This window comes from Neolamprologus multifasciatus, chromosome 9, assembly GCF_963576455.1.
Source record: "Neolamprologus multifasciatus chromosome 9, fNeoMul1.2, whole genome shotgun sequence".
Lineage (NCBI taxonomy): Eukaryota > Metazoa > Chordata > Actinopteri > Cichliformes > Cichlidae > Neolamprologus > Neolamprologus multifasciatus.
This window is the reverse complement of record NC_140447.1, coordinates 24,700,106-24,723,149: the sequence shown is the minus strand read 5'-3', so window position 1 is coordinate 24,723,149 and position 23,044 is coordinate 24,700,106. Positions and strand designations below refer to the sequence as shown.

The window sequence follows — 23,044 nt, the reverse complement described above, 5'->3', positions numbered from 1 at the left end:
CCCTTGACATTTGTTGAGCAGGAAGAGTGAGGGCTTGTTTTCATGCAGATTACGTCCCGGATCAAAATGCGGTACAATCTTCGTCGTCTTTTTTTTTTTTTTTTTTAAATCGTTGTCATTTGGAAATGAGATCGCACATAAGTATGAATTGAGATCGCGATTTTCTAACGATTAATTGTGCAGCCCTAGCAGACATTCTCATGTTCAGAAAATAGTTCATGTCTTAACTGAAGACTTTTCTAATGTCGGTTGCTTCATCTTTATATTGACTAAACAACTAAAGCTTATTGAATGGTTACAAAGTAAACAAAGGTCCTATAAGTGAAGCAAAATATTATTTTAGTTGTTTTGTTGTTGTCTTTTTTCATCAATTTCTAATGATCTTAAGAGCCTAATTATCCTTAGGAAATGAAGAAGAAAAACAAAAAGAGTAATAATGACCCAAAAAAGGACAATTGGCAAGAAGAAATAAAACGGTGCCAAAAGTAGTATATTTACAGCTGTAAAGAGGGGTGATAAGAAAACTACATACAAGGTGAGAAGTTGACTCCAAGTTTTGCTGAGATCCACAACTTTGGCTATACCTTTTATGGACCACGTATCATCACTCCTGAGAAACACAAATAGAGTACTATTAATTCAACTGTGAAGTAGTAGGAAAGGGACTCCATTAATGCGTCTGAGCTGAGATCACAGTGACCAGAAGTTATATTACAAAGTTATGAATGTTGATTTGCAACATTTTTGCGTCACTTGTTCCCTATTAAGATATAATAGTTATGACGCATTGTAGTTACGTGGGTCTTGTTTTTGTGAACTTAGATTCCAGTAAAAATGTCAGAAATCTTTCCTTTGTTCAGGTCTGTGTTTCCTTTTGGGTGTTTTGCATACCACATGTTGCCACGCCAGATCTTGTGGTTTCACAATCACTATTCTATACTGTGTAACAATTTAAAAAAAAACAAAAAAAATAAATAAAAAAGAACAATTATGAATCATTCAATTACATGAAACACCTGTTGATATTCAGAAAATACTTGTATGTGTTTTATAACATATTTAAATAAATAACATCAAACTTTTAAGATTGCAGTTTGGTGTATTTCCCTTTGATTGAAGCTATTAAAGTTTTCTTGCCTATTCACAGTTATGATCTGTGTAGGTCAGGAAAAATTGGTCTACTTTCAGATGATCGAGAAGGACATGATATTTAAAGTGCTCCGTCTCATGAGGGTCAAGCAGGTTAGTAAGGGCCATTCGTAACAGCCTATACTGGATTTCATCTTCTCTGGTAAGGTCTGGGAAAGAAGGACCCTCAAGCTTATACACATGTGTTCTAGTGCTAACAGGGTGACTAGAACTAGCAGTAATGGGTACCGAAGGTTTTTGTGCATGCAAACCATCAGATGTAGCTGGTTGCTGATTTGAGGAGGGTGCTGCCTTGGTTCTGGAATGCAAACAAGAGGTTGAGCGGGGTCTTCATCTAGATGAACAGCAGGTTGAACACAGGAAATCTGGTGCGGACCTTGCAGTGGTGTGGCCAGGAAATTAAAAGGAGTCTCATCTGGTGTAGGAAAAACTGGTCTAGGCAAACCACTTGAAGGAACTGCAGCATCTAATATTGTTGAATTAGGGACAGGAGGGCTAGCAGCCAGAACTGCACCAGAGTGACGGCTAACCTGTGGGGGCTGAGAGGGTGATTGACATGTTGCTGGATCAATCACTGGGAACTGCTCATGTTGCTGATGTGTTTGGGGAATGGCTTGTAAACCGCATACAGAGGATTTGCTTTCATCAGATGAGACAGTGTGAATTGAAGATCTGGAGGAACTGCGAGAATGGGGAGGAGATAACTGAATCATGAGTTGCCTAATCTCCCTCATTGTCATCAGGAGTTCCCTCATCACCTCATCTTGATTGGTGGGTAAAGGAGCAGGGGATGTCTCTGGTAGACTTCCTGACTCCCCGTCAGGATCCTGCAGCCCATGTGTGTCTGTGTCACTATCCTGGCATTCTGTTTGACTCTCTGTATCACATCTAGCACTTCTACTTCCAGGATACTGAACGTCATACTGCTGCAGGTGGGCAGGAGGTCGCCTTTCACGACCGGAACGTCTCAAATCTTCAGTCAATGGCTGCTGTGAATCCATGACGCTAACGCTACTCCGGCTCGGAGGACCATGTTTTGGAGGAAGGAAGATTCAGGGTTTAAGTCATCATGGGCTCATTCGATTAAAATGAGAATAAGCAGTCAATCATTTACAGGTTTTGTCGTTTTATTGAATAATGGGTAAAGGAAGGAAAGACACACATGGACTGCTATCTCTAAAAAGGACATAAAGTATGATTTAAGTAACTCGAAACAATACATGAACTCAGGAGACTCAAAGAGATACTCACCTCAGCTGCCGCCCCCAACGAGTGACAGGTGAGTGCAATTAAGGCCAAGCACCACACCCAATCAAAGGCGAGGAAAAGAAACAAGGTGCATCTGGTGAAGTGAATGAGCTGAAAGGTGAGCCTTTACAACAGCTTTGTTTACTTTGTTTTTTAATTTGTGTTCATACAGGTTTTGATCCGGGCTGCACCTTCAAAGTTGAACTGAGATCCCAGGGAGCAGCAGGAAGAGAAGTTAGACAGCAGGCATGCTTTCTTTGTTCGATTACAAAAGTTATGTTGTGTAAGAGCTGCACCTAGCGCTTCTTATAGCTTCAGTATACCCACTTTCTTTTTATTACATCTGTGTTTAGGTACACAGTCAATATTTATTTACTGGATAACGCTTAGCACACACTGATCAATCAAGAGAAGCATGCTGTACGAATTTGAGCTAGCTTTACAAAATAAAACTGAGGATTAAAATGGCAATATCTACTGCAGAATAAATTGATCGCCTTTTTGTTTTTTAAAGAAAAATGATAAACTGAACACAAACAAAACCTTTCTATCGGGTTTTTTTAATTATTAGAAAAATGTCCTAAGATATTGTCCTCACCTTAGAATAAGAGAACTTACATCACCTGAGCCTTTTTTAGCAGGATTTAAGATTACAATATGAAATAAATGATTACAGCAGACATTCTCATGTTCAGAAAATAGTTCATGTCTTAACTGAAGACTTTTCTAATGTCGGTTGCTTCATCTTTATATTGACTAAACAACTAAAGCTTCATCCACAAAGGAAACGATTCCCAGTAAGTCAAAATCAGTGACATTCAGTAGTGATTACAGATGGAAATATTACTTGCAACACAAAGTGAGCAGATCCCAAGGCAACTTTCCTCAACTTTGAGATCAGCAATTTAGGCGCCTACAAATGAGAGAGCAGGATACCAGTGACTGACTTATGGCAAGGTAGTAAATACATTAGAGCTTTACCTAGTCAAATAGAGCCTGCTAGCAATCATCTATCACCTTAACAACTCTCCCTTTGTCAATGTCCTTTAACACAATGACAATGTCTAAAAGAATTTCCAAAAGGAACTTGAAAACTTTCCATATCTACATCACCGCACTTTGATTTGAGGAACAGTAACACTGTCAGGATGATTTATGTTTAGATGCTGATGGAACTCAAAGTATATGGTGATGTTTTACAACAATATATTTTATAGTTTATCAGCTCCTTCCCAAAATTTAAGTATCTTAATCATTTATTGAAATATTGATCAAATAAGTGAAAACTGTGGTGACATCTTTCACTATCATTAGTTTCTCATATTTCATTTAAGGTGCAAAAAAGGCAGGGACAATGTCATGAACATATACTTATACGCTAATATACTAAAATTTGCCCATCTCTGTGGCCAATTCTCCTCATATTCCTTAAAAATTCTGATTCGTCTTGGTTGCAGAACACTAAACCAGCTCTTGAGCCTCTTGAGGATGCTCAAGGGTGCATGGAAATTTACTAAAAGAAAGAATTTTTGTTTTTGTGAAACGTGTTTTGGGAGTTTGGGTTATCGGGCCCCTTGTTATTGGAAATTCAGTCACTGTACAACCACAAGTTTTGTTCATGGCACAGTTTTTACATCCATCCATCTTCCTCCGCTTTATCCGAGGCCGGGTCGCGGGGGCAGCAGCCTAAGCAAAGAGGCCCAGACCTCCCTCTCCCCAGCCACCTCCTCCAGCTTATCCGGGGGAATACCAAGGCGTTCCCAGGCCAGCCGAGAGATATAATCTCTCCACAGTTTTTACAGTTCAACAGTAAAAACTGTGTAATTCTTTGTGTAATTCTTTTCAGCACAACCTCAAATGTCTACTAACTGGGCTGTTCAGCCCTAAACAACAGAACTAGTTCATAGCTAACAACAAGACAGTCGTGTTACCCGAGGGCAATTAACTCTGCTAAGGCCGCCCTCTCTCACTGTTTCTCACTTCTGTTTAAAACGTTTCATAAAAATAATTTCTAGGTGCAGCCAAAGGGTGTGACTTTTGTTGATCTCTAGATCTCATGATTTTCCATGTACGAATTGTTCCTCCAAAGTCAGACTTGAACCTAGTCTCAAAATACATTGGCAAATACCAGCATAATGCATATGCTACATATATATATAAATATACATAAATGATACAAGGCTGTGACAGAGCCCCTTAATATCAGTGGCATTACAAACATTACAAACTACTGCGTTACATGTTAACTGATGTTGTTATTGTTGTGTGTGCCTTCAATCAAGATGAGTTCAGAAAAGCTTATTGAATGGTTACAAGGTAAACAAAGTTCCTATAAGTGAAGCAAAATATTGTTTTAGTTGTTTTGTTGTTGTCTTTTTTCATCAGTTTGTAATGATCTTAAGAGCCTAATTATCCTTAGGAAACGAAGAAGAAAAACAAAAAGAGTAATAATGACCAAAAAAAGGACAATTAGCAAGAAGAAGTAAAAAGGTGCCAAAAGCAGTATATTTACAGCTGTAAAGAGGGGTGATAAGAAAACTACATACAAGGTGAGAAGTTGACTCCAAGTTTTGCTGGGATCCACAACTTTGGCTATACCTTTTATGGACCACGTATCATCACTCCTGAGAAACACAAATAGAGTACTATTAATTCAACTGTGAAGTAGTAGGAAAGGGACTCCATTAATGCGTCTGAGCTGAGATCACAGGGACCAGAAGTTATATTACAAAGTTATGAATGTTGATTTGCAACATTTTTGCGTCACTTGTTCCCTATTAAGATATAATAGTTATGACGCATTGTAGTTACGTGGGTCTTGTTTTTGTGAACTTAGATTCCAGTAAAAATGTCAGAAATCTTTCCTTTGTTCAGGTCTGTGTTTCCTTTTGGGTGTTTTGCATACCACATGTTGCCACGCCAGAGCTTGTGGTTTCACAATCACTATTCTATACTGTGTAACAATTAAAAAAAAAAAAAAAAAAAAAACTAAAAAAGAACAATTATGAATCATTCAATTACATGAAACACCTGTTGATATTCAGAAAATACTTGTACGTGTTTTAAAACATATTTAAATAAATAACATCAAACTTTTAAGATTGCAGTTTGATGTATTTCCCTTTGATTGAAGCTATTAAAGTTTTCTTGCCTAAACTGTTCACCGATGTCATATGGTGGTCTGACGCTGGTAGGCACTGAGTGTATGAGCTCCTGTTACATAGCAGCTGACGTGCCAAATTATGAAAACACTGTAACTATGACAAGCAATAACATATTTAATTTATCCAGATCCCATGTGTTTCTGCTTCTTAATCATTATCTGGTTTGATTAGATTCATATAAATATCTTGAAAAAACACAAGGATGACTGGCTGTTGACTGGCTCTAGATAAGGCTCTACTATGCCCATTTTCTGATTGGGTGAGCAGCCTACAGACCGTGTACAAAGTCTCCCACTGCTAACTCTCTTCACATGATCAGAAGATAAAGTCAGTGGATCAGGTGAGTAATCACAAAGTACGAGCATTGCGAAAAAATACGCATGCACACACACACAAGGTGTGATATTTATAATATTGTGATTCTAACACCTTTAACATAACAGTAAATACCAGCATGTTTTGGTTATGCATCGGTGTTATTGCTGGTAGAGAACTTGCACTGTCTGTCAATGACAACCTTTCAGTTTGCTGCACATTATAGTTTTGAATTGTTATTTCTCATAGTCGTGCATGCATAACAACATGAAACAAATACATTCCTTATCTAACAAGCATACATTTTTCTTCTTCTATGAACCAAAACATTCAGTGAAAACCTACATTTTAATTGATTATTTTAAATTTGCAAACTTTGGAACAAATGAGTGTTCTAAATATTAGTGACTATAAGTTTGTCTAACATTTCTGTCATCTGCCACATTAAATACCTTCTAACCTTGTTGGCTTTTCACCTCCAAATAATCAGATAGTATTTGTCAGGCTTTTGTTTTTGCATTTTTTGCTTTTTCTTAGTTTGTTTGTTTTTTTTTTCTTTGTCAGCCTAGAGACCGGTCAGTGAACCCCTAGCAACCAATTACAACGATCAGTCATAAAAATGTTCAGCAGAAGAATGAAAAGAGATGAAACAATTGAATGATGGATGCAACTTTAATTTATACAGAAGCTTTATAGTTTTTTAATTACCAAAAATAGCTTGTTTCACTGATTATTGTAAGGAAATAAACATTGTTCTGTTAATCAAATAATATCTTAAATGAATACCTTAACGTGCTGATATAGGTTCCCCTTTTTAAAGAACCAAATGAATATTTTAGATGTAACTTATCATTTAAGTGAAAAATGTACTAAAATTGTGACAAAATTCTCTGGCCCTAAAGAATTCAAAGGATTAAAAGGCCACAGAGTAATACAGGTAAACTGAGTAGTTTATATAAAATATTCAGGAAGGAAAACTCTAATGAACATCTGTATTAGACCTCAGTTACACAATACACAGTTGTGATCTGGTGGTCATCTTGGAAATGTTGATTCCTTCTTCAATCAGCAGCTTTTTAGCATAATTCACAATTACGCAGGGCAAGGTGGGCGACCGTGAGAAAATCCAGGCGTAGTTGAAATGGAATCTCTTAAAGATTTCTGTGCAGGAGTACACTACAGAATAGGTGGTGTAGTCAGTCGACACAACCCAGTATGGAGAGTAGGGAAGAACTGGAAACCAAAGAAAAATCAAAGATACTCAGACAAAGATGAAAAAAACAATACAATTTTGACACTCTGTAAAGAGAGACATGTCTTCAATACATATTGTATATTTTTATGTAGGCATATTTGCTCCTCTCTTTGGGCAGCATAGACTATAATACTTTGATTACATGACAACATTTTCAGGAAGATTTCATGTCAAAATGGCAGTATAATCTACATGATGATGATTTGGGCATTCATTAGATTTTTTTTTTTAAACAGGCTACAGTAAGAATAGTGATCACGTGTTTGGTGTCAAGGTTTTTTAACGTAAATACTACTGTTAGCATGCTAACATACGAGCAGTGTTAGATTATTTATTCAACACCTTGTCCTAAAAAGTGCAAAAGTAAGCTTGTTATAGCCTAAACCAAGCAACAATTTCCAAAAGAAAAATTAAACCAATACAGACATGCCATACAACTTTTAAGAGCCTGATCATCCTTATGAGAATAAAAGGCAAGCGAAAAAAAAGAAAAGAAGCAAAAACAGGTAAAGAAAAACACTGTTATAAAAGAAGATGATAAGATGGGTACTTACAAGATGTGAACTGGACTCCAAGCTTGGCTGGTTCTTTTGGTTCCATGACTTTGGCTGTCCCCTCTACAACCCACCTACCGACATTCCTGAGACATACAAACATGTGTACAACATTATATATTAAAAGACTAATTATTTCCCAGAATTTTAAGTCTACCACACAGACAACACAGTGGTACGAGTCTCCTTATCTAATCTGCTACACCAGCAGACAGACAGAATATGTGAAGTTAAAGATTAATTTTGCCCTGCTGAATCAGCATATGGCCCAATCCTTCATCACTTACCGTACTTTTAACACCTGAGAGGTCAGTACTCGCACAGTCCCATCTTCCCTCATAGAATAGTTTGCCCGGACGCACTCTCCTATTGCAAAGTAAGCAGGCAGCTTCTCAATCTCGTACCACTCTCCCAGGTACTGTAAACAAAGACAAGCCATTAGTTCAATCAAACTCTTTATATACTGAGTATACATAGACAGTAAACCAAAAATATTATGCTATTTGTGCTCACCGGTTCAAGGATGAAGTCGGATTGCACCTTTGGAGTAGGGCAGGGACCCCAGTGAAAAGTCTGAGCCGAGATCACAGGGACCAGCAGGAGGAGAAAGTAGACAGGAGACATGGTTCCTTCAGGAGATCGGGAAAGATTACTTGATGTTATGCTGCACGGGTGTGCTTAAAGCTCATCGTTTGTGTCCACTGTGTTATTAACAAGGTGGGGCTCATGTGCACGTCAGTACTGATCTGGCAACCGTTGTGGCACACCAATTAAACATATATATGTCACTCAACAAGTTTTCAAACAAAACACAACATCCTCGATTCTGACATGAAATAAGAGGAATCGCCTTTTTTTAGAGAAATGATACACTATACACAAGCAACAAGGGTTGCAAGGGTTTAAGGGTTACAAAACACCCCACATTATTCTCAGAGTTATTTTATGATGTGAGTTACTGAATAATGTTTTTATGCCTGTAGTCGTTTAAGTAATTACTTGAAGGTAATGTGAAATATTAGGAATCTCTTAATCTCTGTGTGGGTTTTCAATCTTTGCAGAAAATCACACAATGCTACACCAGTTCTTCTGTTTCACACGAAAGCTTTGAAGGTTCTCCTTATGTTCAGCATTATGTAAATAACAAAGCTCAAAATATTTAAATCGGAATTTCAGGTTAGAAGGAAAGAAAAACCTGTAAAAACATTGGTAAATTCCTATTTAGGACAAGAGAGGATCAAAGGAAAAAACAAATTATTACCTCAGAATAATTTTTTTGTTACAGTGCTCCATTATAAACAAACATTAACAAGACAGACAATACGCTAAATAAGAATAGTACAAAATATACACACATACATACATATATATATATATACATACATATATATATATATATATATATATATATATATGTATATATATATATTTATTTATACACATATACACACACACACACACACACATATACATGTATATATATATATATATATATATATATATATATATATATATATGTATAAAGTCACTTATTAATAAATAGCTGAAAAACACACATGTGTTGTAATCTCAGTCTCTCACTGAACGTGCTCCTGTGACTGACCAGCATGTCATGGAGTGGGTGGGAGGTGTTATCCAACATTGTCTTTATCTTGGACAACATCCGCCTCTCCGACACCACCTTGAGGGAGTCCAGCTCCATCCCCACAACATTACTGGCCTTACGGATTAGTTTATCGAGTCTGTTGGCATCTGCTACCCTCAGCCTGCTCCCCCAGCATGCAACAGCATAGAGGACAACAGACTCGTAGAAAATCCTGAGCATTTTCTGGCAGATGTTGAAGGACCTCGGTCGCCTCAAAAAATAGAGACGACTCTGGCCCTTTCTGTAAAGTGCTGTGGTGTTTTTAGCCCAGTCCAGTTTATTGTCAATGTGTACTCCAAGGTATTTATAGTCCTCCACAATGTCAACACTGACCCCCTGGATTGAAACAGGGGTCAAGTGTTTCCTGGTCTTCCTGAAGTCCACTATCAATTCCTTGGTCTTTGCCACGTTGAGCTGCAGATGATTCTGCTCACACCACGTGACAAAGGAGTCGACCACAGCCCGGTGCTCTGTCTCATCACCCCTGCTGATGCATTCAACCACCGCAGAGTCATCAGAAAACTTCTGAAGATGGCAGGTCTCTGTGCAGTGGCTGAAGTCTGTGGCGTAGAGGGTGAAGAGGAAGGGGGAGAGGACAGTCCCCTGTGGTGCCCCTGTGTTGCTGATTACCTTGTCAGACACACACTGTGGGAGACGTACATATTGTGGTCTTCCTGTCAGGTTATCAACAATCCAGGACACCATAGAAGCATCCACCTGCATCGCTGCTAACTTATCACCCAGGAGGGTCGGCCTGATGGTATTGAAAGCACTAGAAAAGTCAAAAACCATGACCCTCAGAGTGCTCGCCGGCTGGTCCAGATGGGTGTAGACACGATTGAGCAGGTAGATGATGGCGTCCTCAGTTCCGAGACGAGGCTGATAAGCGAATTGAAGGGGATCCAGATGTGGTCTTACTATGGGTCGCAGCTGGTCCAGGTTGAGCCTTTCCAGGGTCTTCATCAGGGCCGTGCAGAGAGGTTTAAAGGGGCAGGTGCTCAAAGTTAAAAAGGGGCACATTGAACCAGGCTGAATAACAACAACACACATTCATCAAGAACCTAATATGGGAAGGGCAGGGCTGTGTTGATCTGAGACTGTAGACATTAAAAAGTCCATAGGAGAGATGGTAGCTGATTAAACAAGTGTCATGAGATAATAACAAAATGCAAAGATTGGTGACAGCGCTTGGAACCATAAAGCAACAAAAAACTGTGAGAAATAATTTAGGCTCTGCCTGTGAATCACTCTTTGCTTCTCTTCTTCCTTCCATCCCATCATTTCATATATCACTCTCCACTTGCTGTCTATCTGAGAACAAGGCACAACTTGTTATTGCAATAAACTATAATCTAATTATCCACACCTAACAACTCTTGCACTTAATCTATAATAAAATGATGACAGAAAAATGTTATAGCACTGCCTTTAGTAGCCTCACACAGCTCCTACTGTTTCCTCCTCATGTCCTTACCAGGCATGTCTGGACATTGTTATATCATGAGTAATATTTTTTTTTAAATCCATCTAAATAAAACACACACATGCACGCACAGTGACATTTTAGACCTTCTTTAGAATACTGTATATACTATGGGCATCATGGTGCTGATCCAGAATCCTTACATTATTATTTATTACTAGAGCTACAATAATAAAGCAATGGGGAGGGGGAAGTAATAAATATGAAATAATGTATTTATGATTATTCCATTTGTTTCACTATCCACTCTGTGCAGGGGCAAAGCTTATTACATTTTTAAACTGTAGAGATACAATAATTTTACTGCTGTAAAAACCAAATTTTGTCTTATTTAAAATATAAATCTAATATAATCTGCTTCTTAATGTATGTTCTTTAAAATACAGCGTGTGTTTTTTAATATATTATAATTATAATACTGCATAATTATGTGGACATGCATATTAGATCGTTTTTTAGTGAAATATATTCCCACCAGAAAGGCAGGAAAAGCCCGGAAACTTACTTTAAAACTAAATATGTTCCCTAAAACGGTGACAGAGCTACAGACCCATGGCAGCCTTACACAGGTAGCCAGCAGCTATGACCAGCACTACTTGTGCAGTTAATAAAAGGACAGGTAATGTTTGTCGCGCTGTTGCACACACAGCACGCTCATTTATTTCAGTTCGTCAGTTGCAACAAGACAGCTTACCAACGTGTACATAATAAGCTAATACTCCTGTGTGCTATACACTACAGTGTACGCTGTACACCTACTTACTGATTTTGTCGCATTGGTCTGTGTCTCTGAGTTAACTTGTGTTTCTCCTACAGCTCCGGACCGCAAAAAATGCGCGTGCTCTTTGTGAGCTCGTTCCCGGCTCGTAACCAGCGCGTTCTGCCGTCAAGGGCGATCATTGGTTAAATGCGATCATGTGACTGATGCAAGCCAGATCCTTTTATTTAGCAAAACTGTGATTAATAGTTAAATATTATTGTTGAGGGGCACAGACAGGACTCCGCATGCACACACACATAAAAAAAAATAATAATAATATTTTTTTTAAAAAGTTGCCTCAACAAAAGGGCACTTTGGGCACCCATCAGGAAAGGGGCGGGTGCTCAAGCCCCTCTACCCCCCCCCCCCCCCCCCCCCCCCCCCCTCTGCACGTGCCTGGTCTTCATAATGTGGGAAGTCAGTGCCGCGGGCTTGTAATCCTGGGCAGGGCCGTGCAGAGAGGTTTAAAGGGGAGGGTGCTCAAAGTTAAAAAGGGGCACATTGAACCAGGCTGAATAACAACAACACACATTCATCAAGAATCAAATATGGGCAACAAGGCAAAGCAAACGTAGCCGATGTTTTACCTGATGGGTACAATGTTGCTGTAGAGGGGTTGCTGTGGATAGTGCTGGAGGGCAGGGCTGTGTTGATCTGAGACTGTAGACATTAAAAAGTCCATAGGAGAGATGGTAGCTGATTAAACAAGTGTCATGAGATAATAACAAAATGCAAAGATTGGTGACAGCGCTTGGAACCATAAGGCAACAAAAAACTGTGAGAAATAATTTAGGCTCTGCCTGTGAATCACTCTTTGCTTCTCTTCTTCCTTCCATCCCATCATTTCATATATCACTCTCCACTTGCTGTCTATCTGAAAACAAGGCACAACTTGTTATTGCAATAAACTATAATCTAATTATCCACACCTAACAACTCTTGCACTTAATGATGACAGAAAAATGCTATAGCACTGCCTTTAGTAGCCTCACACAGCTCCTACTGTTTCCTCCTCATGTCCTTACAAGGCATGTCTGGACATTGTTATATCATGAGTAATATTTTCTTTTTAAAATCCATCTGAATAAAACACACACATGCACTCACACACACAGTGACATTTTAGACCTTCTTTAGAATACTGTATATACTATGGGCATCATGGTGCTGATCCAGAATCCTTACATTATTATTTATTACTAGAGCTACAATAATAAAGCAATGAGGAGGGGGAAGTAATAAATATGAAATAATGTATTTATGATGATTCCATTTGATTCACTATCCACTCTGTGCAGGGGCAAAGCTTATTACATTTTTAAACTGTAGAGATACAATAATTTTACTGCTGTAAAAACCAAATTTTGTCTTATTTAAAATATAAATCTAATATAATCTGCTTCTTAATGTATGTTCTTTAAAATACAGCGTGTGTTTTTTAATATATTATAATTATAATAATGCATAATTATGTGGACATGCATATTAGATAGTTTTTTAGTGAAATATAATCCCTCCAGAAAGGCAGGAAAAGCCCGGAAACTTACTTTAAAACTAAATATGTTCCCTAAAACGGTGGACAGAGCTACAGACCCATGGCAGCCTTACACAGGTAGCCAGCAGCTATGACCAGCGCTACTTGTGCAGTTAATAAAAGGACAGGTAATGTTTGTCGCGCTGTTGCACACACAGCACGCTCATTTATTTCAGTTCGTCAGTTGCCACAAGACAACTTACCAACGTGTACATAATAAGCTAATACTCCTGAATGCTATACACTACAGTGTACGCTGTACACCTACTTACTGGTTTTGTCGCATCAGTCTGTGTCTCTGAGTTAACTTGTGTTTCTCCTACAGCTCCGGACCGCAAAAAATGCGCGTGCTCTTTGTGAGCTCGTTCCCGGCTCGTAACCAGCGTGTTCTGCCGTCAAGGGCGATCATTGGTTAAATGTGATCATGTGACTGATGCAAGCCAGATCCTTTTATTTAGCAAAACTGTGATTAAGAGTTAAATATTATTGTTGAGGGGCACAGACAGGACTCCACACGCACACACACATTAAAAAAATATATATTTTTTTTAAAAGTTGCCTCAACAAAAGGGCACTTTGGGCACCCATCAGGAAAGGGTGCTCAAGCCCCTCTAGCCCACCCCTCTGCACGTGCCTGATCCTGGGGGCCACTGGGACGTGGCGTCTTTGGTACAGGGACGAGGCATGATGTCTTCCACCTCACTGGTACCCTCTGCAGACTCAGACTCAGCATAAACAGTTTATGAAAGACTCCACACATCTGGGGGGCACAGGTCATGAGGACGAGGGGACTCACTCCATCTGGGCCAGCAGACTTGCCTGAGTGAAGTCTCCTCATTTGCATCTCAACCTGGTATTGAGTTAAGATTATGGGTGGGGGAGGGGTGTCAGGAATCTCACAGGAGGCAACAGCGCCATGTGAAGAGAGAGGCTGGCACAGTGGTGTGGCTCTGGATTCCAGGCTGACTACAGGTGAGGTTGTGGGGGTGGAAGCAGACACTGTGGTGTCGAATCAATTGAAAAACACATTCAACTTGTTAGCTCTATTCTCACCTCCCTCAGCTCCCCTGCTGTTGGTTGGCCTGAATCCAGTGATGGTCTTCATGCCCCTCCACACCTCTCTCATGCTATTCTGCTGGAGTTTCCACTCCAGCTTCCTCCTGTAATTGTCCTTAGCCTCTCTGATCTTGTCCTTTAGTAACACCTGGACCTTCCTCACCTCCTCTTTATTGCCCCCTCTGAAAGCCCTCTTCTTGTTGTTGAGGAGGGCTTTGATGTCCTTAGTCACCCACGGCTTGTTATTTGGGTAACAATGAACAGTCTGAGCTGGAACAATGGAGTTGGTGCAGAAAGTTATGTAGTCTGTGATACACTCAGTAAGCCCATTGATGTCCTCGGCGTGAGGCTCACAGAGTGTTTCCCAGTTGGTCACCTCGAAACAGCCCTGTAGTTCCACTAAGGCCTCCTCTGACCACCTCCTAATGCTCCTCGTGGTCACAGGTTCCCTCCTCACAATTGGCACATAGCGGGGGGTGAGGTGAATCAGGTTATGATCTGACCTACCAAGTGGGGGGAGGGAGGAGGAGCTGTATGCATCCTTGACATTAGCATACAGTAGGTCTAGAATTTTTTCTCCCCTGGTCGGACAGTCCACATATTGTCTGAATGTTGGTAGTGTATTGTCCAGTGATACATGGTTGAAGTCGCCCGAGATTACAATAAAGGCACTCGGATATCTAATAGAGGTATGAGCTGAGTGAGTGAGCTCTATGGTCAAACCTTTCATAAACAGTCTATGGAAAAATACAAGATAGAATTCACATTACATCACTAACTGTGATGCACGGATCACATGCCAGCATTTTTTTGCGAGAATGTCTAATGACAATGACGTAAGCGAGTGTGACGTTCGTGACAACAGCTGTGTGCAGATCAACAATGGATCATATATCGAGTGCAAGAGAGAGTATGAGCATGCAGCATTTAAAGCGTGGAAGTTCTGACCTTTTTTTGAGTTTGATTCCATAAAAAGTGACAAAAACATTAGCGTCCGTTGTGCATGGGAAGAAAACTTATTTTTAAAGCGAAAAAAACCCTAAACAAGCACCAAGTGCACAACGACCGAATGGGAAATTCACAGAGAAACTCGCGGATTCTTCCACTGACCGCTGCGGCACACCTGCACCAGGGTAAACCTCCGCCTGTCTCACTCCTGCTTTACAGGTGAAAATAGAGCAACAGGACCGCTAGTCTTTGATTTTATTTATTTTCTGCTTTGTTTTTTCTTGTATCTATTTGAAAGACTGAGTGTAAACACAAAAAATATTTTATTTTATGTGCTGGAATGTGCAGAAAATAGGTTTAAATGTTAAACTAATTTCTTCAAGTCAGAGAATGTTGCATATAATTAAATTTTTGCTTGATGCATAAAGTTAAACGATGAAAACTGATAAAACAAGTTTTAAAAAAGGAGACTTTTCTATTTGATTACATTTTGTATGATGGATTATGCAGAAAAAGTAGAATTGGGCTGAAAGATCTATCGCTTTATCACCTATTCAGGTTGTAAATCGTGTTTTTAAAAAGTAACTAAGTAACTAAGTAATTAATTACTTTTGAAAATAAGTAATCAGTAAAGTAACAGGATTACTTTTTTGGGGAAGTAATCAGTAATTAGTTAGTGATTACTTTTTTCAAGTAACTTGACCAACACTGCCCATGAGTCACTGAGTCATGTGAAAACTTCATCTTGCGATTTAGTCACTTGTAGAACCATCTTTGGCAGAAATGCCTTGAGTAATTATTTTCCATTTGATTTTATCAGTTGCTTGTGCAGAGTTTGAGCCCACTCACATCATCATCCCTCCATCACCAGTTTGCTTTGCAGTTTGTATAAGGTGTTTGTGCTGATATGTTGTATTTGGTTTTCTCCAAATGTGGAGTGGTGGGTTTAGGACCAAACATCTTCATTACAGTCTTGTGTGTCCAAACGACATTGTTCAGGAGTCTTGAGCTTTGCAGATTCAACTTTGCAAACCTAAGCCATGCTGCCATGTTGTTTTTAAAGAGAAGAGGCTTTCTCCTAGCACCCGTTCCCAAAAAGTCCTATTAGTTCAGTCTTTTTTTTTCTGTCATGAACATTAACGTTTAACATATGAGGGCTGTGTGCAGATAGGACCCAAAGTGCCGACTCTCAGAGACTTTATTGCTGAATACCATAACTAAACTGAAAAGTAAACAGACAGGCTTGCCGACAAAACACACAGCACAGCGGGTAAAGACTGAGAACTAAAATACACAGGGTGGAAGACGAAGAGATAGGAAACAGGTGGAAACACAGCTGGGACTAATCAGACAAAAAACGAGATGAGGAAAACCAAAACTAGACACACTGCAGATAGGACAGAGCTATCAAAATAAAACGAACGTGTGGAACACAGGAAAGGGCACAGAAACAGGACAGGAAACCAAAAACTCAAAACACAACCATCCTAAGAAAACAAAAGTACAAGACTCAAAACACCGGGTCACCGACCCAGGACCATAACGCTAAATGAGGCCTGTAGAATTTGAAGAGTAGCTCTTGGGTTTTTTGCAGTTTCTCTGAGCAATGCACAGCCTGGCTTTGGAGTGAATTTGCTGCAATGTCCACTCCTGAGAAGACTAGTTACCTACCTAGTTTTTCACCTTCTTTTTCACTGCACAGTGTTGATGTTGTCACCCACTCATCAGTGAATTCTGATTAATTTCATCAGTATTTAAAGTTGCACATAGAATCATTTATTACATCACTGTGAGACAGGACTGTATGTTCAATGGATTGTTTCCAGTTCAAATGAAAAAAAAAACAGCTCTAATTTAAGTAGAACAGATCCACAGTTTCTTTTTTGCTCCATCACCAAGAACAGCTTGATTTGCTCATTGTTGTAAATAATAAAAGATGCACTATAGATAGAATATAAAAAGGATGTTGCTATTTTCATTGACTAATTAGTATGCAAAACAATCACTTTTTTACAGATGTAGTATTTAATTCTTTGCAAGAATATGTACTATATAAATGTTTTAATTATCAAATGAACTTTATCTCAAAATATTACTTTAATCCATTCACTTTGTAATCAAATGACAAAACAATGATGAAACAAAGAAATAAATGAAATAAAAAGAAACAATGTAACAGATGTACTGTGATTTCATGGCTGGTAGGATAAATAATTAGTTCTACAAACAGAAAAACTCTTTAATGAATGAACCTCTCTGTCAGTTCCTAAATATTTCCACAGCTCTGATATGTGGGAGTCATCTTGGAAATATCGATTCCTTTATCAGTCAGCAACTGCTTGGCGTAATGCACCGTCTCTGGAGGCAGGGAGGGTGACCGTGCGAGAATCCAGGCGTAGTAAACATGGAATATGCGCAGAATGTCTGTGCAGGAGTACACAATGGTGTAGTTGGTGTAGTTTGTCTCCAGCACCCAGTATGGGCCATAGGGTGTAACTGGTAACAGAAAGCACAGCCACAGAAAGATAAAATACAGACAATAGCAAACTTTTATATGGGTGAGTTTGCAAATGATTTAGATTTGAAAAGCAGAATTGATGCAACATGATATACATTACTCCAAATACAAAGGCATAAAAAGTAAAATGACAAAGCCACTATATATGAGGTGTAATGATCCATACAGCTGCAGTGAGATCTTGGTCCACATTGCCCCTTTGCTGCATTTAGATATCAAACAGAGCATACAGTGACACCTTTGGTCATCTCAGGATCATGTCTCCGATTTGAATTTGTTATCCTGCTGACTTGTTGACTAATGATCTCCAGCTTGCACTAAAGTGGTGTGTGTCCTAGTGTGAAGTGTTATGGATGACACTTAGCACCTTGGCTGCAAATTGCAGATCTGCGCTATCATCAGATCCAAAAGGTGAATGAGTTTGTTAGTTTTTTTTTTTTTTTTTTTTTTTAAACATGAATTTGCCAGCCAAACTTGAGGTTGTGAAATGGTATACCACTACATTTGATTACTCCTTCCATCTTTAATATTCAGTTTTTGGTCAGCTGCGTGACATTGCCATCTCTTGGTTGCTGGCATTCTCAAAGCCATAAATAAGGGGCACCAAATTGTTTCTGAGAGGTCACTGGGACTGAAACTACTTCCAGCTGTTCCCTTGTTCACAAAGGGCTCCCACAGCAGCTGGTTCCACATGTCTCATTTGGCAGGTTTTTACACCAGTTGTTCATCCTGACACACCCCCAAACCCTCCAAGAATTAAACTTCTGTCAACAACATTCAGCACAAGCAAGCACCCTGTGTCATTACAGCAAACGCCACATGAGGTGTGCCAACACCGAGCCTTCAGTCAACAGTTCAGAGTCAAAATGTCACGTTGACATCATGTCACTCAGGTTTGTTTTCATTCTCCTCGTAAAATACATAAGAAGAAAGGTGCTTAGTGTACACGTTAAATCCACACCCTGAACTGCACCCTGCAGGGAAAAAAAAAAACCCGTCATTGTTGCCAATATTGAGGTTTGTTTGGTAAAAGTTTTATTGTCTATGTTCGTTTTTTCAGTGACGCCACATGAGGTGTGCCAACACCGAGCCTTCAGTCAACAGTTCAGAGTCAAAATGTCACGTTGACATCATGTCACTCAGGTTTGTTTTCATTCTCCTCGTAAAATACATAAGAAGAAAGGTGCTTAGTGTACATATTAAATCCACACCCTGAACTGCACCCTGCAGGGAAAAAAAAAACCCGTCATTGTTGCCAATATTGAGGTTTGTTTGGTAAAAGTTTTATTGTCTATGTTCGTTTTTTCAGTGACGCCACATGAGGTGTGCCAACACCGAGCCTTCAGTCAACAGTTCAGAGTCAAAATGTCACGTTGACATCATGTCACTCAGGTTTGTTTTCATTCTCCTCGTAAAATACATAAGAAGAAAGGTGCTTAGTGTACACGTTAAATCCACACCCTGAACTGCACCCTGCAGGGGGAAAAAAAATACCCGTTATAGTTGCCAATATTGAGGTTTGTTTGGTGAAAGTTTTTTTGTCTTTGTTTGCAAGCTGCAATATATATATATGTATATTGTGAAATCAGTATTTTAAATTAGGATTATCTTATACCCATAGTCAAGGTAGATGAAGTATGTTAAACAGTTGTAGAACATAAATATGTTCCTTAGTTTAAGATGTGTGCAAAATATGTAACTTAGTTTCCTTATATTTTTAGGTTAAAGAACATGACCCCCTTCGCAGTATATTTGTTATGCTGAGTGAACGGACTCTATGGCAGAACACACAGAAGCGCAGAAAATGCAAGGAGTGCTCTTTATTTGTGGTGTCAAAATTATATGAAATTATACAAAGGGACAAACAGAGGGAAACCAGGGGAGGACGCTGACACGTATTCGGAGGGAAAGGGGTTACCCGCGCACGCAGGGTGGATCTATAAGAAAAAGAAAAACGAAACTTTAGAGGGAGATGCCAAACCACCGGTAAGAAACAGCAACAAACATGGGGAGAGTTGGAGAGCTCACTTGTCACACTGGCTGTACGGGCTCGGGCGGGGATTCTCGGGATGTGGGAGAAACGCTGTAAATGATCTCCGTAGTGATCCCGGAAATGCGGCTTCACAAACAGCTGACAGGTAAGCGGGTGATGGATCCGGCTGAAGATACAAGACAACAGGTAAGCAAACAAAATCCCAGACATAGGTTGGCCGTAATGCACACCGCGGAGAATTAAACACGTTACCACTCGAGGAGGTGGCAATACTCCGACACCAGACGTCAGTCGCGCTGCTCCTAAGTAACTCTCCATCAAATGACGTCTGATGCACCGCCGGTGTGTCAGCATCCCGTGACACACCACCCCGCCTACCTGAGCTGAAAACAGAAGCAGACCCCGTGACACCACACCAGAGAAACCCCACCAACTCCTAACAATATTCTTATAGTATGTTAGACAAAAGTTCAAGTATATCTTTGGGGATTAAAAGAATGTGACCATCCTTTGGGTTCTGTTAGACAGGTGGGCGCCACCATTTATCTGCTGTGAATGTTTTACACTGTTTTCTTGTCATGTCAGACTGCTTAAATCATTCTCTGAGAAGGTTGCGTGCGAAGGACCTTGGTCCAGTGATAGCAAAAGCAGACAACATTCTGTGCCCCCACCCTTGTAGGGGGTAGAAAGACAGGGAGCCCGAGGTCATAACTTAGGCGCCACGACAGATAAGAGAGTGTGAATGTTTAGGTTTACGACCAGGTGGGGGCCAGAGGAAAGTATAAAAAGCTGTGTAACACATCACCATTTTGAGACTTGCTGTGACCCTCTCATGCATCTCTCCCCATCCGGATGGTTTATGCTCATTGTGTGAAAATTGTATGGAAATAAAGGATTGTTGATTGAGCATTTATACACCGAGTATTGTCCTTCCTTCAGCCCAAAGATTCAAAGAACTGGGAGATTTCAACAATATATATATATATATATATATATATATATATATATATATATATATATATATATATATATTGCTTGGGGCTGGACAGCTCTAATGCGTTAATCGAGCTACCCGCATTAACATGTTGACACCGTCAAGCCCCACGCAAAGGGTGACTCGTTAACGGAGATATGCCGCGTTAACGGGGTTTTGGCGTTAACGTCACTTTAACGCGATTAACGCTGACAGCCCTAACATATATATATACCACCACCATTTTGTCTGTCTTTATCACAGATGTGTCACAGATGTTCCTGTACACTTTGCCGGCCACTTGGTTATGGCGTTCCATGTATGCCTTGCCTGCTAGCATCTTGCACCCTGCTGTTATGTGCTGGATTGTCTGAGGGGCATCTTTATACAGCCTGCAGCTGTGGTCTTGCCTGGTGTGATAGACCTCAGCCTCTATGGATCTTGTGCTCAGAGCTTGTTCCTGTGCTGCCATGATTAGTGTCTCCGTGCTGCTTTCAGTCTGGCTCTGTCCAGCCAATGGTAGGATTTCTGGATATCAGCCCCTTCCTCTATCTGGCGGTGGTACATAACGTGCAGGGGCCTGTCCTTCCATGATGGTTTCTCGCCTTCCTCCTCTTTTCTTGGGTTTCTGCTGCCTGAGGTATTCACTGAGCACGCTGTCAGTTGGGGTCATCTTCGTGATGTATTCGTGGATGGTTCTTGTCTCATCCTGGACTGTGGTTCTGACACTCACCAGTCCCTCCTTCCTTCCGCTTAGCATACGGCCTCAGGAAGCTGGACTTGGGGTGAAACACTCCATGCATGGTCAGGAGCTTTCTTGTCTTTATGTCAGTGGCTTCAATGTTGCCTTCTGGTAGTTCGATCCTCTCAGTTCTGACTACCTTCCCTCTCTTTGTTATCATCCGACTATATTTCTCCAGTCTGAACGACATTCCGATTCACTCTTGGCATACAACTTGATGCCATCCATGTACAGGAGGTGGCTGACAACTGTTTAATTCTGTAGTTGATATCCGTAGTTTTGAATATGAATGTATCAAGTTTAGTACTTGATTCATTCATATTCCATAAGTTTGTAGTACATGTACAATAACAATAAAGGAAGGGCTATTCTATTATATTTATAATGCAAAATATGATACTTGTGAGGACTCTAATATATTGTAAGATTAATAGGATCTACGAGAGAAATTCAATCGTCCGTGCAAAAGCATAATGAAAATCAATTGCCATGTTATCACCTGTTACAATTAAAGTGGTGTTTTCCTTTAGCAAACCACAAGTTGCTTACTACTTACACAACCTGAGAGTTCAACACTCGGATGGTCCCATCTTTCCTTACGGAATAATTCGCTTCAATGCACTGTCCTCTGGCAAAAGAAGCAGGCAGCTTCTCAATCTCATACCACTTATCCAGGTACTGTAAATAAAGATGAGCCATCATTTCTGTACAGCTCTTTGCTTACTTTGCATGTATGTATACAGAATACTGTTTGTGCTCACCAGCTGAAGGCTGAAGTTAGACTGCACCTTCGGAGTAGGGCAGGCACCAAAGCGAAAAGTCTGAGCCGAGATTGTGGGGACCAGCAGGAGGAGAAGGTAGACAGCAGACATGGTTCCTTTAGGATATGATAAGGTATGTTACACAAGAGTTGCACCTACAGCTCATCCATTTTGTCCACTGGCAGTTTAATACAGCAGGCTGTACAGTGCAGTATTTGCAGGAAATACCAAAATCCATTTTTTAAATGGTAATTTAATTTATTAAGGGAAAAAAATGTTCAGATCTATCTGGCTCTATGTTAAAAAGTAATTCTCTCCCTGTTTTCTTGTTATTTAGAACCACTCACATACTCTCACTGAGTATGCCAATTGCTGTACTACTGGCCTGCTGTTGAATCAGTTAATGTTCATTAAAGTATACCTGGAAAGCACTCTCTGGGCCCCACTCTCTGATTGGAGTCCTTGTCCTGAGGGAGTTATCACACCAGCATCCCAGAGATAACTCTCTAACACTAACCTAAGAACGGATTGTGCCACCCTTGGCAGCAAGAACTGCATATCAAGTGTTTGTGATAACTGGCAATGAGTCTTTCATACACTTTGGAAGGATTTTGGCCCACTCTTCTTTGCAGAATTTTTTTATATTCAGCCACACTGGAGAGTTTTGAGCGCAAACAGCCCTGTTTAGGGTCATGCCAAAGCATCTCAGTCAGATTTTAAGTAGCCCATTCCAAAACCTTCATTTATTTATTTCTTTATATTTTTGAGCCATTCAGAGGTGGACTTGCTGGTTTGTTTCAGATGATTGTCTTAAGCATAACCCAAGTGTTTTTGAGCTTCAGGGCACAAACTGATGGTCAGACATTATCCTTCGGGATTTTCTGCTAGAGAGCAGAATTGGGTTAGAAAGCTTTGTTAGTTTTATATCTGACATAACAAGGCACAA

General features: G+C 39.9%; 2 protein-coding genes and 1 long non-coding RNA gene across 3 annotated transcripts; all 3 read right to left on the bottom strand.

Annotated features, from left to right (window-relative positions):
* Positions 1-6,703: 6,703 nt before the first annotated feature.
* LOC146511642 (apolipoprotein D-like) lies at positions 6,704-8,995 on the bottom strand. Its single transcript, XM_085173228.1, has 4 exons — positions 8,199-8,995; positions 7,973-8,103; positions 7,686-7,771; positions 6,704-7,109 (listed from the first exon to the last, which is right to left on the bottom strand). Exons 1-4 carry the CDS (start codon positions 8,307-8,309, stop codon positions 6,883-6,885), a joined length of 555 nt encoding a protein of 184 aa, XP_085029354.1. The 5' UTR covers positions 8,310-8,995; the 3' UTR covers positions 6,704-6,882.
* Positions 8,996-15,606: 6,611 nt separating this feature from the next.
* On the bottom strand, positions 15,607-23,008 carry LOC146511640 (apolipoprotein D-like). Its single transcript, XM_085173615.1, has 3 exons — positions 22,099-23,008; positions 21,894-22,015; positions 15,607-17,681 (listed from the first exon to the last, which is right to left on the bottom strand). Exons 1-3 carry the CDS (start codon positions 22,207-22,209, stop codon positions 17,378-17,380), a joined length of 537 nt encoding a protein of 178 aa, XP_085029741.1. The 5' UTR covers positions 22,210-23,008; the 3' UTR covers positions 15,607-17,377.
* On the bottom strand, positions 19,204-21,888 carry LOC146511641 (uncharacterized). Its single transcript, XR_014875993.1, has 3 exons — positions 19,875-21,888; positions 19,658-19,788; positions 19,204-19,566 (listed from the first exon to the last, which is right to left on the bottom strand). It is a non-coding gene; the product is annotated as an uncharacterized LOC146511641 (long non-coding RNA).
* Positions 23,009-23,044: the final 36 nt, after the last annotated feature.

Bases quoted from the DNA above. Each gene is read 5' to 3' on its own strand.
- LOC146511642 (XM_085173228.1), bottom strand. From the start codon at position 8,309: ATGTCTCCTGTCTACTTTCTCCTCCTGCTGGTCCCTGTGATCTCGGCT. The intron at 8,104-8,198 runs GTGAGCACAAAT...CTTTGTTTACAG, and splicing joins CCGACTTCATCCTTGAACCG to TACCTGGGAGAGTGGTACGA. The intron at 7,110-7,685 runs GTAAGTACCCAT...TTTGGTTTCCAG, and splicing joins TGGAGTCCAGTTCACATCTT to TTCTTCCCTACTCTCCATAC.
- LOC146511640 (XM_085173615.1), bottom strand. From the start codon at position 22,209: ATGTCTGCTGTCTACCTTCTCCTCCTGCTGGTCCCCACAATCTCGGCT. The intron at 22,016-22,098 runs GTGAGCACAAAC...CTTTATTTACAG, and splicing joins CTAACTTCAGCCTTCAGCTG to TACCTGGATAAGTGGTATGA. The intron at 17,682-21,893 runs GTAAGTAGTAAG...AATCTAAATCAT, and splicing joins GTGTTGAACTCTCAGGTTGT to TTGCAAACTCACCCATATAA.